Source organism: Podarcis melisellensis, assembly GCF_964234715.1.
Source record: "Podarcis melisellensis genome assembly, chromosome: 14".
Lineage (NCBI taxonomy): Eukaryota > Metazoa > Chordata > Lepidosauria > Squamata > Lacertidae > Podarcis > Podarcis melisellensis.
In genome coordinates this window covers 25,839,607-25,855,763 of record NC_138546.1, presented here as the reverse complement: position 1 = coordinate 25,855,763, position 16,157 = coordinate 25,839,607, and the positions used below count along the sequence as shown (strand labels likewise).

The following is a 16,157-nucleotide window of genomic DNA, read 5'->3' as shown; positions in this document are numbered from 1 at the left end:
AACTGCCCCCAACTACACCCCCCAACCTAAGAATCTGTTCAGCAGCCTCAGCTTTTGTAGCTGGAGTCAGTCCTCTCAGGCCAAGTGGAAAAAGCCTTGCAAGGCAGGGAGCAGTACTACCGGGGATCTCTGTGTGTGGTGACATGGCTCCCATACCACCACCCTTTGGCCACTTCTCCCCATCTTAGCCACAGCTACATAGCAATAGCCCTGACTTGCACAAGTGGAAGGGCACCTGCTTCTCCCACCATCACTTACCACAAGAGCATTTCATGGAGCTGCTGCATCTTGTTGGATGCTTAAGCAGGGGTCAGCAAACTTTTTCAGCAGAGGGCCGGTCCACTGTCTCTCAGACCTTGTGGGGGGCTGGACTATATTTTGGAAATAAAAATAAAAATGAACGAATTCCTATGCCCCACAAATAACCCAGAGATGCATTTTAAATAAAAGCACACATTCTACTCATATAGAACAAGAACAAGTTTATTAAATTTGTGAGGTCCATGCCTTTACACAAAATACCATAAACATTATTAAAAGATAAACAATAAAATTATAAAAGTAAGCTAAAATTCATGTCATGCTATCCCAGCAAGGAAACTACCCAGAAACCCCCACCGTTCAGGAAAGAAGATACAGCAACAGGTTAGGAGATCAATGGAAGGGACCTCACCGTTTCATCCAGGAACCGTACCCTAGTTTTCATAGCCTTCACCACAAAGACTGCTACCACGTGAGAAATCCGTGGATCAGCGTCCACCAGTAAAAACTTTACTTGGTCCTCAGGGTTGACTATTGATTTAGGAATAGTTTGTAACATCGCATCCCTGAAGGCCGAATAGATGGGACAATACAACATGTAATGTATGAGATCCTCCTTGGTTCTCATATAAAAAGACACTGATTCCCTGACCGTCTGCAGGCCGGATTTAGAAGGTGATTGGGCTGGATCTGGCCCCTGGGCCCTAGTTTGCCTACCAATGTTTAAGAGTGAAATGCCCTTTTGCTCGCCCTCTGTGGAAAATTTTCTCCTCTCAGCTTGGTTTCACTTGACACGGATACTTTAAAATATTAAGTGGCTTAAATATGCTTTTGAATAAATAAAATCCTCTGGAGCTGCACTCTGCTCTGTGGAGTGTATGTATATAAGACTGGGTTTGAATTTGATGTGACTGTTTCATTCCAGGATATCTGGGTCAGTGTGTGGCAGCAGCTGTACTACATGTGTAAGATGCTGCACAAGATGTGTGCTCAATCGAGCAGCTTGGGTTAACATGTTTGCTGCATTTTAAGCAGGCCTTGAAATTAATGTTGTGTTCTAATTTTTCAGGCATTAGTTCCATTTGATCCCACAAAATTGTTTGGCTGGCAGTCAGCAAATACACTTGTCATGCCTGGTAGGTAACTTTTGCCATATCTTGTTACTATTTAAAGTGAGTATAAAGTATACGTGTGTGGAATCTCCCAGTATTTCATTCTGTTAAATAGACATTTCTCTGGGAGCTGACAAGATGCTGAGAGGTTTGGCTTCCTGCAGAATCTTCTTTGCTCTCCCTGTTGCATCTGATCTTTCAAAAGGTGAAATAGAGCCCTAGAATTAGGCAATCTTGTATTCTTGCCTCCTAGCTGTATATCTTGAATCTAAATGATGTCCCAGACTGCCACTCTCCTAAAGTTGGTAACAAGAACATTGCCAGTTATTAAGACTTGATCTTAAGTGGTTTTTGGCCATGTTGTCTTGCTCCTGTAATTTAAATTGTTTACAGATGTGATGGGACGATGAGCTGCTTGTGCGTAAAATGCAAGTCCCTCAGAGTTTGATCAGGTTTTCAAACCTCTGCCTGTGACGGAGCCCCTCCAGCATGGCTGCGTCAATCACTAGTAGAATCCGAAAGTGGCTGCTTTCGGAATCGTTTCCAACATAAAAGCTCTTTAACGGAAACACGTCGTCTGGCCTCTCGGCGTGACAGTTTCCGGCGAGGTGTGGGTGTCCCTATAGGAGGTCCTGAGACCTCCCCACTGTTTTCGCTGGAAGCGTCTCTGAGCCATCCCTCCGACTCACTTTCCCTTGGAGTTCTTGCTCGCCCTCTACTGGTTCCCTCTTCCGCTGCTACTCCTCTCTCAACCTCAGTGAGCCTTTGCGCCCCCGGCGCTTTAGATGGCAGTTCCCTGACATCCACCTCCCCTCCAGGGCCCCCTTCACCCCCTCCCGTCTCCTCCCCTACTGGCGGTGAGGAGGTAAAACCCCTGAAAGAACCTCCTTCGTCTTCCGACGTCGCGAACACTTCCCTCCACTTGTTGCTGTTCCTACTCTCTCGGTAATCTTCGTCATCGGAGTCCACTCCCTCTTCCAACTCCGACTCCGCGAACCCTTCCATTTCCTCTTCCTCATCGGTGGTGCCGAAATACTCCCTCCTAAACCTTGCTATCGGCTGAGGTTTCCTCGGGAACCTTTGGTGGAACGTTTCTGTTAAAACCTCGTCATTGACTTCCTCTGCATTCACCCAGGTGTTTTCTGACTCCGGTTCCCCTTCCCACGCCACCAAATACTCCACCTGATTTCCCTTCCACCTGGAATCGAGGATTTCCGCTACATGGTTGCGGCGTTCCCTCTCTTCCAAGGCTGGTCCCCTGACGTACTCCCCTTCACGTCCCCCCCTGTATGGTGACAGTAACGACCTGTGGAACACTGGGTGCAATTTCATGTGGTTGGGTAATCGGAGTTTGAAAGCTACCGGGTTGACCTGCTGAATGACCTCAAAGGGTCCCAATCTTCTGGGCCTCAATTTCTTACAACCCCCTTTGAACGGCAACCCTTGGGTTGACAACCACACTTGATCCCCCACCCTTATGGTTTCACCTTCCCTTCTGTTCTTGTCTGCCTGCTTCTTATATTGTGCCTTAGCCCTTTCTAAGTTGAGCTGGAGCTGATGATGGATCGCTTCCATCTCTTCTACAAAATGTTCAGCCGCTGGGACGCTCCATCTCTCCCCTCCTTCCCCTGGAAATGCCCTGGGGTGACACCCGTAATTAGCCAAAAAGGGACTCATCCCTGTGGACACATTCTCCGCATTATTGTAGGCAAATTCTGCCAACGCCAACTTTTCGACCCAATCGTTCTCTCTGTCATTGACATAACACCTCAGATATTGTTGAAGAATGCCATTTGCTCTTTCCGCCTGCCCGTTGGTTTCAGGGTGCCGGGCAGTTGAAAAATTGACTTCCACGTGCAGCAACCTCATGAGCTTCCTCCAGAACCTGGAAGTAAATTGTTTGCCGCGATCTGAGATCACCCTCAAGGGAGCCCCGTGCAACCTAAAGATGTGTTCTACAAACAACTTCGCTGTTTCTTCCGCTGTGACTGCATGTGAGCATGCTACAAAGTGGCACATCTTAGTTAACAGGTCTACTACTACCATGATGGCTGTTTTCCCCTTGGACTTTGGCAGATCCGTCATAAAATCTATTGATATCGCTTCCCAAGGCCGTTCTGGTGTGGGTAATGGTTCTAATAACCCTGCCGGTGCCCTTCTTTCCCCTTTGGCTCGCTGACATTGGTCACACCCTCTTACATACTCCCTTACATCTTCCCTCACCTTAGGCCACCAAAATTCCCTGGTAACCAACCACATGGTCTTGTGTTGTCCAAAATGTCCCGCCGTGGGGCTATCATGCAACTGCTTGAGTACTCTCCCCCTCAATTCACCTTCGGGTATATACAGTGCCCCTTTGTAATACAATGCCCCATTTCTTTCCTCAAAACCTCCGGGGCTCTCGCCCTCCCCCCTGAGACCTCTGAGCTTATCCTGGGCATATTCATCATTTTCCGTTTCCTCTACCAGTTCTCGTTGCCCCACCAGCGCCGCCCCACACACCCAGCGGTCCTCAGGGATGACATGTCTCTCTTCGATCACCCCCTCCCCTTCCCAATACTCTGGTTTGCGTGAGAGCGCGTCCGCCCTGACGTTTTCTGGGCCTGGCACATAACAAATTTCAAAGTTGAATTTGGAGAATTCCTGTGCCCATCTCACTTGTCGTTGGTTGAGCACTCGAGCTGTTCTCCAATACTCTAAATTCTTGTGGTCGGTGCACACTTGCACCTTGTGTTGTGCCCCAATTAATAAATGTCTCCACCTCCGGAATGCTTCGTGAATGGCAAGTAGTTCCCTGTCATACACCGTGTAATTCCTCTCGGATTTATTCAGCTTCCGCGAGAAGAAGGCACACGGTCTCCACTCCGACGCACTCCTCCCCGGTTGAAGAAGGACCGCCCCTACCGCCCGGTCGGATGCATCGGTTTCCACTCTCATGGGTTTTCGTAAATCCACATGCAGAAGTTGTTCTTCCGAGGCGAAAGCCCTTTTCAGTTCTTCAAAGGCTCGATCCGCCTCTACCGTCCAAACAAATTTCTTCTTGCTGCTGAGGCAGTCGGTGATGGGCGCCGTCAAGTGGGCAAAGTTCTTGATGAACTTCCGATAAAAGTTCCCAAACCCCAAGAATCTTTGCACGTCCTTCTTGGTCTTCGGTGTCTTCCATTCCAGTACCGCTTGGACCTTGCCTGGATCCATGGCCAATCCCTTGTCTGACAAGCGGTACCCCAGGAATTCCACCTCCTTGGTATGAAACTGGCACTTCTCCAGTTTCACCCACAGCTGGTTGGCTTGCAGCCTGCCCAACACTTCTCGAACGTCCCTCACATGCTGTTCCTCATCTTCCGAATACACCAACACGTCGTCTAAAAAGGCCACACAATTCTTGTAGAGCAAAGGTCCCAGAACGTGGTTTATAAAAGCTTGAAAACACGCGGAGCCCCCTTGTAGACCGAAGGGCATAACGAGGTATTCAAAGGCTCCCAAAGGGGTAAACATGGTGGTCTTCCATTCATCTCCCTTCCTTATGCGTATCAGATTGTACGCCCCCCGCAGGTCCAGCTTTGTAAAAATCTTTCCCTTCCTTACTCTGGTCAAAATGTCATCAATTCGGGGCATAGGGAAAGCCAGGGGCTCCGACACTGCATTGAGGGCCCTAAAGTCACACACCAGTCTCGGTTTGTCTGTGTTCTTTTTGTCCACAAAAAACACTGGGCTGCCCCCCACCGCTCGGGACTCTCTGATGAAACCTCGCTTCAGGTTTTTGTCAATGAACTCCCTCAGCTCCTGCATCTCCCTGTCTGACATGGCGTACAGTTTGCCTACTGGGAGTTGGGCCCCAGGGAGTAGGTTGATTTGACAGTCAAAGGGTCTATGCGGTGGCAGTTTGTCTGCTTCCCTTTCGCTGAATACGTTGCTCAGATCTGCGTATTGCGGGGGCACCTTCCCTTTGTCCATTACTTCCATCCCGGCTAGGGTGACTCTGTCTCCTCCCGAAACCTTCCCCTCCTTGCAGTGTTCTAGGCAATGCGCTGACCCAAAGGAGACCACCCTCTGATGCCAGCCCACTAGCGGATCGTGTAGCGCCAGCCAGCTCATCCCCAAAATGATGGGCGCTCCTCCCAGGATGGCCACATTAAACGCTATCTGTTCGGTGTGCCTTGCCACCCTCATTATCATCGGGACAGTCTGTTGGCTAACTTCTCCCCCCAACAGCTCTCTGCCGTCAATCGTAGTCACCTGCAAGGGGTTACTTAAAGGGATGGTCTGTATCTGGTGCTCAGCTGCAAACTCCTTACTCATGAAATTACAGGAGCTGCCTGAATCCAAAAGCGCCTTGATCTTTAGTGGGTGTCCGTTTGGCAGTTCTAGTAACACCTCTATCACTAAAGCGGGTCTGGGAGGTTCCGGCATGGGCACTTTCACTGCTCTTTGGCCTGGCTGCTGTGCCCCGACGGTGGCAGCCAGGCGTTGGCTTTTACTTGCTCCTTGCCTTCCTCTTCCTTTCCCCCAACAGCTCCTGCCATCCCTTGCCATTCCTTTCTTTGTGGGCAGACTCTGGCAAAGTGCCCTGGCTGTTGGCAGAGATAACATCTCTTGGCGCTCCTTCCCTCCTTCTTCCGCCCTTCACTGGGATTTGAAACTGCGCGCGCCCGCGCTGTTCCAACTTCCATCGGCTCTGCCGGCGGGAAAGGTGGCTCTGGAATGTCTGGAATGCGGAACTCCCTCCAACGGTCTCCTTTCCCTTCCCGCTTTTCCAAAGCCCTCGCCTCCTGGCGCGCTCCTATGCACAGCGCAGATTTGGTTAACTGATCCATAGACTCCGCCCTGGGCCCCCGGGAAAGCTTATCTTTGACGGTTGAAGAAAGCCCCTCTTCGAAAAGCATTTGGATGGGCTCCGCCGATAGGTCCCACCCCAATTTATGAATCAGCATAGTAAACTCAGTCCAGTACTCACGGACAGATCTGCTTCCTTGCTGGCAAGCCATTAACTGCCTTCGCACCACCCCCTGCTCAATATCGCTGGAAAACATCAGGTCCATGGCACGAAAAAACTTCCTCGTGTCCTTTAGGATCTCATTATTCGCTGCCATCAGGGGACTAACCCAATCTTTCGCCCCGGATTCGAGATGGCCAATCACAAAAGCCACTCGCGATTCCTCGTCGGGGAAGTCATCAAACTGCAAGTTTAGAGCGTATTGCATCTCTGTTCTAAAGGCATGATAGTTCCTGGGATCCCCCCCGAATTTCTGCACCAATCCTGGCACCTTTCTGGCGAGCGGGGTGGTTTTCTCCTTTCCCTTTTCTGCATCCTGAGCCCTCCTCTCCTCAAGCCTCGCCGTTTGCAGCGCCAACTGGATCTCCAACGCCCTGTACCTTTCTTCCAGGCTTGGACCCCCTCCAGCTGCTCCTGCTCCTCCGGTTCCGGCTGGGTTGCTCATGATGCTTTTCCCTGCACAAGCTGGCTTTCGGTGACTTTCGGATTGCTGTGATGGGACGATGAGCTGCTTGTGCGTAAAATGCAAGTCCCTCAGAGTTTGATCAGGTTTTCAAACCTCTGCCTGTGACGGAGCCCCTCCAGCATGGCTGCGTCAATCACTAGTAGAATCCGAAAGTGGCTGCTTTCGGAATCGTTTCCAACATAAAAGCTCTTTAACGGAAACACGTCGTCTGGCCTCTCGGCGTGACAGTTTCCGGCGAGGTGTGGGTGTCCCTATAGGAGGTCCTGAGACCTCCCCACTGTTTTCGCTGGAAGCGTCTCTGAGCCATCCCTCCGACTCACTTTCCCTTGGAGTTCTTGCTCGCCCTCTACTGGTTCCCTCTTCCGCTGCTACTCCTCTCTCAACCTCAGTGAGCCTTTGCGCCCCCGGCGCTTTAGATGGCAGTTCCCTGACAACAGATTACTATTTTTTTTAAAAAAAAGTTTATTCAGTGGATGTGGCTATTGGACAGCCAAATTCTTGAACAAATTCTTGAAAAAGAGTTCTCCTTCCCTTGGAGCTCCCTTTCATCAATCCACTTCTTGGATCTCACACACAAGCTTTACACTGTCCAGAAAGCCACTGCAAGTCAGACAATGGTCCTGTGGTTCTTCTGTATCAGAGGAGGCCAGCCTGTTCCAGCAGCAATGAAATGTTTACCATTCCAAAGTCTCAGTCCAAATTCTTTACGGGTTTGCACTCTGGATCAGATGCAGCCACTGCTTTGGAAACTGGCCCCACAGATTTTAGGGCATGGTTGGCTGCTTAAAAACTTTAGCTCTGTATCCACATTTACTAAAGTGTCTCTGGCTCCAAGTGACAGCTGTAATAGTATATGGATGAAAATGGGCTCTCTTAGAATACCTGCAGCAGCACTGGTCTGTGCCCCTCTTTCCTTTAAGCCAAGTTCAGTTGCACAACAAGTTTAATCAAATCAAATCCTGGAATATAATGTTTTCAAGAGCTCTTGGTTCATACAAATAAAATTTTCTCTGCACTTTTTAAAATTCTCGATGGAAAATGTATCCAATTTATCAATTATTTGTGTTTACAAGATGCCAGTTGTGTTTCACTTCTCTCACCCTGGATGTTCTGCATTCCCAAGTTTTATTTAGAAGGTTTGTTGACAGTTTGGTGGTCTTGAGAGAGGGAAGGTCTAATGGAAGTGGAAATGTTGGGTCAAGTCCTCCCTTCTTGCCATTTTTATTCTGGAATTTGAAACCAACTAGTTGTCCTCCTTCTGGTCACTACTGGATAGGTCAGTAAGTTTTTATACAAGTGGTTCGATGAGCAGATAAAACTCCTAGGGTTTCACTGGCAGAGAAGATCAGAAAGCAGCTGGTTAAAAGACACCATAATTTATTGTCCCAGCGATTGTCCTTGTGGGTTTTGTTTGTTTAATGGGTTGTGTTCTCTTCTATATAGTAATTGTGTTCATATCTGTGATGTATCTAGTTATGGATTCTAGAGTACAATAATAAATCAAGATACTTTATGCAAGTGGAACTTGCTTTTAGAAACCAGTGTGTTCTCCTTAGAAGTTGTTGGGAGTGGTGTGGTTGTTTCAGCTGCAGCTATTAGAAGGGCATGTGGAGGCTGTGTGGGAAAATAGCCCCCACCCTAGTCTGCTTCCATTGGCAGCTGGACAGCCTGTAACTCTGCAGCTCTTCCAGTGTTGGGACCCTATGGAGGCTCTGGGGTTGTTTTTGCCAGCTTGGCCTTATTTGGCTGGTGTTGATGAGAGTTGTAGTCAAAAACATCTGGAGAGCGCTAGTTTGGCAAGGCTTCCTCTTTCAAGTGTCGAAAGTGTCCATCCCCAAGGCTATAATGGCTGTTGCTGGTGTTTCAACTGTAATCCCATGTGGTGCTCTGGCACTCAGGTCCTGTGTTGGGGCTTCCTGTTGGGGCTTGTGTTTGGCCATTGTGAGAACAGGATGCTCTTTTAGACAGACCTTGGGTCTGATCCAATAGGCTCTTAAGTTTTTATGTAGATTGCCGAGATTGTCAGTTACCTCCTGCTGTAGACACTGAGCAGCAAAACCTCCTACCAGAAACTTTTCCTGTGCCAGCCCCATTGAAACCCACAACACATACATGAAAGGACAGGGCTGCCTTTTTATAGCTCTTTCAGTGGACTGATCCCAGAGAAGTACCTGTGGCCAGATGCGAGGCCAAGTTTCAAGGAGTCAACCAGAAGAATTGTGTCTGGCACTTGGGCCTGTGGAGCCTGCTATTTTTCTGTCTACTCACCACCGTGTTCTCCCTTCTCTTTAGATACCTGTAGTGACCTTCCTCACTTCTCAAGTGCCCCTTTGGTCAACAAATATGCTGTAGTTGAACGTCTGGATTTCTCCTACTTCTTGCGTCATGAACGCCCCTCATTTGCTTTTGGGACTTTTTTAGTCCAACAGCTAGCGAAGAGCAAAACTCCAAAGCAGCTGTGAGTATTTGAAAGCAGCAGAGATTTGGAAAGGAGCCTCTCATGTTCTTGACAGAACATTTTCTATGGAGAAATCTTTGTATTGCAATAAGGTATTGTGTTGTTTTAGATAGATGTAAGCTGCCTTGTAAGAAGAGGTATTAATTTATATAAAGTATTTTTCAGATTTGGATCTCAGGTTTTTTCTGACCTGCTTATAGTCCCCTTGGCTTTGATTTTGACTGTGTGCAGAGTTGGGTCCTTTCCTTGCAACCTCTCTGCTGTTCCAGATGCATGATGCTAATGGCTGCTGCCTTTTCTTCCCTAGGATCCAGCAAGCCGGCAATGATGCCTACTCCTTGGCCCTCTCCTTCTTTTATGTGCCGTCTGTGGCTTCCGCCTGCGCCTGCTTTTTGGAACTGCTGGGCCTTGATAGCCTCAAACTCCGGGTGGATGTTAAAGCTGCCAACGTGATCCTGAGCTTCATGTCTCGAAGAGAGGAGCCTCAGCATAACTCGATCAGGCAGTCCTTGGGTAGCGTTTCTTCTACATGTTTTCTATATTGGAGAAAAGAGTGTAATATTTGATGGGTGCACAAGAGCAGAAAGCCCCCTGCCCTTTTGTTCCTGAATGGCAAAGTCCACATCCACAGCGAAATTAGAACTGTTATATTTATTTAATCAGTTTGTAGACTGTTTGATATTTTTAAAATTCCAAGAGATTTACAAAGTAGACACCATAAAATCACAAGGTTAGAATACCAGCAAAACAAAAATACATAATGTTGATAAAAGCGCCAAAACGCTAAACCAAAGGTAGATAACCTATTGGAAGAAAAAGATAACTTGGAAGTATTCTGCAGCCACATGAAGCAGAATGCTTTGTCTTTTCTGTTTGCAGTTGAAAAGCTGACTCAGTTGGCAGAGGGAGAAAAAACAGCAGCAGAAGAACTCCTTGTCTGCTTGGAGGAAGCCGTGTGGGATAAGATGGAGCACCAGGAGATAAGCAAGTGAGTCAGCCCTTTGAGCCCAGTGGTGGGAATTTGCTATACATTCTTTGTGGCCTTATATTACTTCTATGAAGACTTAAGGATTCAAATTTGGAAGGATTGATTTGATTTTTGAGTAGATTTGATTTATTATATTTCTATGCCACTTTTCATTCAAGTGAATCTCATAACAGCTTACAATACAAACAATAAATAACAATGACATAATAGAACATCACAAATACAGCTTAAGGTTGAAGTGTGATGTATAGAACAAAAAAAAAAAAAAGGAGGAAAACAAGTATAGCTTGCATGCTGTCTCCACCCCCTTTACTTTTTAGCCTGGAATCCCTGCTAGCTGCATATTAACAAAGAGAGATTCCCCTTCCAAATGCTGTTTCTGTGTTTCAGTTTCCTGTATCTCCACATTCACTTGTGTCACAGGGGATGGAGAGGGGTAGTTAAGAACACCAAAGCAAGGAGGGGCAGAGAAGAGTGTAAGAAGCAAAGGGCCCAATTAATCCAGTGCTGTTTCCAGATACCTCTGAGGCACGAGAGCAATGGCACTCTCCCACCCATAGCAGCTGCCATTCATAGGAATGCCCTCTCTGACACTGGAGGTAGTAATATCTCGCTGTCATAACCAGTAGCCTTTGATAGCCTTGTTCCCCGTGAATGCTGACCCCTTTCAAAGCAACCCAGATTCATGGCCATCGCTATGTTTTATGTTAGCAAATTCTTGCAATGTCTTTTGTTTGTCTCTACTCTTCCACCATTTATCTTAATTGGATGACCCAAGTGTGGTCTAGTATGATGTGTTCATTTTCTGCACACCATGCATAAGAATAATAGTAATGTTCTAGTAATGTTCTATGCCTTCACTTGCCTTTTCTTTAGAGGGCTGTTGTGCTAGTCCCTTGAAGGTTTTGGTTGTTCTTGGCAAGTGTTTTTTATGGAGGTGGAAGCTTAAGTTACTGGCTGTTTCAGTAGAGCTAATACATCCCTTCCCCATAGGACATCCAGCGAGGCAAGGAAGCAGTGGTCTCTGGTGGCCCAGTTTTGCAGGCTCCACGGCCTCAAGCTGAGCATGTCATACCTGAAGGTGTGTGCGAGATCCAGCGAATGGCTGCAGTTCCTCATTGAAGCCCAGAGGTACAACTACCAACCCTCTGAGGTATGGAACCCTTCAGGCAAAAGTGCTATGGCCATCTTTATTAATTTGGGGTTTAGTCTTTGCAGTGGCTGCTTTGAACAGACAATGCTCTTGAAATAGGGGGAGAGATCACTAATGTGGCTTCATTTGCCCTGGCAGCAGAAAGACAGGTACAAATCTATAAAGGCATTAATATAGTAGAGTTCTAATTTGTGTTTGGTATGTGTACCACTCATGAGCTCAAGACAATAAACTAGACTTCCAGGTGTTTTGTTCTGCAACTCCCATCAGTCCCTCGAGGGCACCAAGTTGGTGAAGACTTCAATAAACCATTGTCTGGTTGCCTCTTTGTGCTGTTTGTTCACTTTATACTGTTCACCTAGTTTGTTCTTTCCCTTCCCCAGGTTGTCCCCATCCTCCAGGAATTTCCCCCTCCTCTGCAGGACCACTTGAGGCTGGCCTTGGAGAGTTTGCAGTCCTCAGTTAGTCCATTGGAGGACGGTCAGGGTGGCAACTCCCACCGGCTGAGGCATGAGCAAAAGCCGGACACCCACACCAGTGATCTTTTCCGCATTCTCCTTTGGTGTCAGGAGCAGCCACGTCCCTGGCATTACCTTCTGGGTGAAGCTGTGAAACACCAGGCTCCCATTCTGAGCATCCTTGCTGCATGCTTCCAGGTAAGAATGCTCTGAGGATGACCCTGTGCTTCTGTTGTTCATTTATTTCCATAGGCCATATGTGTGATATTTTAGAAATATTTGCAAGTACATTCCTCAAGGTGGGTCACTTCCTCCTTGTATCTAACTTATTTACTTCTTTCCTACTGCTCTCTGGCCACATCCACCCGTTTGGAAGGACACCAGTATTATCCATTGCCTCTGTGTTTGGCTCATAACTTCCTTGGATAGCTCCACCACTGCCCAAGTGACAGACCACTTGGAAGGCTCAGCTGAAACCCATGAATGGGATCTTCAGGACTTGGCCACCCTCTGGCAGACACTTCTCCAGAGGCAGAAAATCCAAACTCTTCTTCGTGGCTTTCGGTTCTTTCTGAAGGTAACTCTTTAAGTCCCTTTACCTGATATTACTTGGGCTGCCTCTGCTGGGTGCACCAGAAACCACCCCAGCATGCAACTCCCATTTGTTTAACTTGTGCTTCTTCACATTTTCAAGAGTGCCTTTGAAAATAAATGTAACAAGGGTTCCTGTGTGTGTGTGTGATGTCTTCAAACTGAAAGCTTCAAGAGACATGGAAACTGCACATGGAGCAGCCCAAATGAACCCTCCGTTCCAAGTTAAGGAAGGGAAATCGTCCAATTTCTGCCCCCTGCTGTGGTTACACTTTCAGAGCCTCAGGAGCTAGATTGGGGGGGGGGTGTTCAATGTCAGAGGTGTATTTTTAAATAAATAAATGGTGCAACACTTGTGAAGAATGTTGAACATTTGCATCAATCTATTCAGGACTCCCCTTTGCTGATGATCCTGGAGCTGTATGAGTTGTGCATGGACTACAGAAACTACAGCGAAGCGCAGAGCAGACTCCTTGCATTCCAAGCCAGTATTTCAAGAGTAAGCAGACCCTTCCCTTTGCTTGCTGAAGCTTTTGAACCAACTCTTTAATTACAGAGGTAGCTAGCATCTCTAGGCTAGAGCATGGTCTTCTCTTGAGTGTGTGAGGTTTAATTTTTCCGGTTTAAGGATTGTTTGAGCATGCGGGCACACACATATGGCTGCCCACCCTTCTTCCTTAGATGCATCCTTCCCAGTTCCCTACCACGCTACTGCTTTGCATTGTACAAGTTGGCTTACTTTGTCAGAGAGATGAAGGAGAGGGTGGGGGAGAGGCATGTTTTGGCACTTGGATAACTTTCAAAATGACTTTTGCACAGCTGCAAGCCTTACCCGAAGGTCCACCTCTCCTCTTGCCTGTGCCCTGGCTGGTGTCACAGGCTTCATTTCTTCTTGAGCTGATGCTTCAGCAGTGCAGGACTCAGTACGAGCTGGGAAAGGTCCTTCAGCTTTTTGCAGATACGGACACCGTTCTCCCTCACGGTACGGACAGTTTTCTTTGGTTCCCTGTCAGTAATTTGTTACCTGCACAGCCAAGACTTCCTCTTGAAATCTTCTTTCAGTGCCTGACACCAGGCAGCCCTTGGGAGGTGGTAGTAAAGGAGCATCAGCTGCCGAGTTCATTCTGCTTTTAAGTGTAGTCAAATCATTGGTTTTCGGGGCATGGAAATAAGATGGGAATCCAGGAGGTTTGGAAGACCAGAAAAAGGGATGCGTATGTGTGAAAGCAGCCCCTCCCTTTCCAAGTCCCGCCTCTCCTTGGCATGTTGGGCAACCCAGTCACTTCTCTCTTTGTCCACCATGTGCATCCTCAATGCTACTTAGAAAGGCAGGGACTGATCTGCATGAGAGATGGTTGTCGTCTTCTTCATTTTTATACCACCTTTCATCTAAAATGATCCCAGGTTGGCTTGTGAACTTTAAAGATAGAAGAAGTAAAACATGGGAATAAACTAGTGAATTAGAAGCAACAGCAGCACGTCAGCAATTTAAAAGCATTGGGGTGAACAAGAAGGTTTTTGGTCTGGTGTCTAAAATAAAATAAAAATACTGATGCCAAGTGGGTCTCCCCTATTTGGGGCTCTGCAGCCAAAAAGACCTCCCTTCCTAGGCCTCCCTTTGTTGCCCTCCACTTCACTTCTGCCAAAGCTGTTGCTCAGCAAAGGGCCACAGTATGGGCAGCTTGATGGGGATCCTCTTTGCTCCTTTCCAGAAAAACCTGTATCATTAAAGCACAGACTATCCAGTTAAGGACCTGTTTCTTTTTGGGCTGCTTTTGTACTTAGGGCCTGATATGAAGAAGATGAGTGCCCTCAGCTTCACCTTGAAGGACTCTCCTGTCTCCATTGACTGTGCCATTCTGAGCAGTTACACCCCAGAGAATTTCCAGAAGGAGTGCAGAAGAATTCTGGAGGAGCTGCAGGACCAAAGTTCTTTCCTAATAGCGCGGAAGGTGGCAGAACTGGCAGAGCTGCCTGTGGACAACGTGGTGATCCAAGAGGTGTGCACCTTTTGACAACTCATGTTTTGGTTGATTATGTTCCATCTCCAACCAAGGCAGAATTAGAATGTGGCTTTCCCATCTGTTGGACTCAGCCTCTAGTTTTGGTGGCTCGGTCCCAGATCCAGTGCTGCCTTTGGCTACATATGAGTAAGTAAGGGAACTTGGGGACCAAGAATGAGGTGTGTGTAGTTTCCTGCTGTGAGGCAGTGAGAGGGGAATACATATTTATCTGTCAAAGCCATCACCTTGGTCTATGTCTGGTAATAATCAGGCAACCAGCGCAGGTCTCTCAAAGCTGTTGGTACATGTTCTTGAGCCATCAGGCCCATCAGTATGCTAGGAGTTACATTTGGCATTATCTTCCATCTCCACACAGTTCTCAAGAGCAGTCCCATGTTGTGTAAACAGGAGTTGCAGCCAGGCTCCTCCCTATCGACAAATGGCCATAGCTGGTGAATCAGTACTTCAGCTTCCTTTCATTGGTTGCCATGGAAAGATGGGGCTAAGAATCCCTTTGATCTTTTGTGTGTTTTGCAGGTCCTCCAGAATATTCATCTCTTGCAACAAATTGGCCACTGGTCTCAGAAGCGGACAAGGATCGAGTTCTGGGAAAAATGCCACGAAAACTATATGAGAAATGCCATCTCAACCCAAGCGGCCTCCAATTTCTTCTTATCTCAGGCAGACCTTCTGTCTGAGTCCTTGGATGAGGGGAGAACATCTGGCATCTCTGAGAGGCAACTTCTGCTGACCTTGGCTGGCCACTGGTTAGCCAAAAGCGATCCAGTTCCGCTTCAGGAGCTGGAAGGGATTGAGAAAGAAATCTGGCTTTGCCGCATCGCTCAGCAGACTTTGAACCAGGGCCCCGAGAAGGCCAAGCACAGATTCTCCCACCAGATTTCTATGAGCGGTGAAGTGTCCTTTGATTCCTTAGCCAAGGAGTTTTCCTTTTCCAAGCTGGCTGCCTTGAACGTGCCCAAGTACTTGCAGCTGGAGGGTTTGCCCTCACACAATGCATCCTTGCAAGCCACACTTTCTGCGGCTGATGTGGAATCACTGAGCTTTCTGGTTGGGCGCCTGCTGGACGAGGGGAGCATCCACGAGGCCAGCCGGGTTTGCCGGTACTTTAACTTTTACAGTCGAGATGTCTTGCTGGTCTTGCACTTCAGAGTGCTGGCATCTGGAGAAGTCCTTCGGAGCGAGTTTCACCCAGAGGTTCATGCCATCCTTGCAGCAAGAGACAGAGAGGAGGTGAAGGACAAGAATAATGGAGGGGGAGAGGACTCTTCAAAGAAAAAATCTCTGAGCAGTAAGTAGCAGGAGTATTTGGAGCTGCAAATTGGACAAAAGCATCTCTCCTCAGGAGTCCACAGAGGACCCTCCTGGGCCATTTCTTCCTTTCTTCCTTTCTCTGCCATTTTGTGGGTCTTGTCATTGCCTGTTCTTTAGAAATGTAGGTGTTTCTTGGATCTCAAACTTTGCCATTCGTAGCATTCAAAACTGCTGCAATGTTTTTCCTTCAAAAATTGGGAGGGGGGAAGAGAAGGGAAGGCGGCAGCTGATCAGTTGAGAACCACTGAACATTTCCAGTGCTCAGGTTTGTCATAGAATCATGGCAGTGTCGAGTTGAAGGGACCCAAAGGGTCATCTAAACCAATCCTCTGCAATATAGGA

At 47.7% G+C, this 16,157-nt stretch overlaps 1 protein-coding gene across 2 annotated transcripts in view; it reads left to right on the top strand.

Annotated features, from left to right (window-relative positions):
• SPG11 (SPG11 vesicle trafficking associated, spatacsin) overlaps positions 1-16,157 on the top strand; it is a 39,553-nt gene that overhangs the window by 17,212 nt on the left and 6,184 nt on the right. For both annotated transcript variants that reach the window (XM_081888343.1, XM_081888344.1), the window contains exons 20-30: positions 1,331-1,397; positions 9,125-9,290; positions 9,598-9,803; positions 10,170-10,278; positions 11,272-11,431; positions 11,815-12,087; positions 12,266-12,466; positions 12,872-12,979; positions 13,300-13,462; positions 14,266-14,480; positions 15,021-15,792. In XM_081888343.1, coding sequence (XP_081744469.1) covers positions 1,331-1,397; positions 9,125-9,290; positions 9,598-9,803; positions 10,170-10,278; positions 11,272-11,431; positions 11,815-12,087; positions 12,266-12,466; positions 12,872-12,979; positions 13,300-13,462; positions 14,266-14,480; positions 15,021-15,792 — 2,440 coding nt within the window. The remainder of the gene's footprint in view (positions 1-1,330; positions 1,398-9,124; positions 9,291-9,597; positions 9,804-10,169; positions 10,279-11,271; positions 11,432-11,814; positions 12,088-12,265; positions 12,467-12,871; positions 12,980-13,299; positions 13,463-14,265; positions 14,481-15,020; positions 15,793-16,157) is intronic.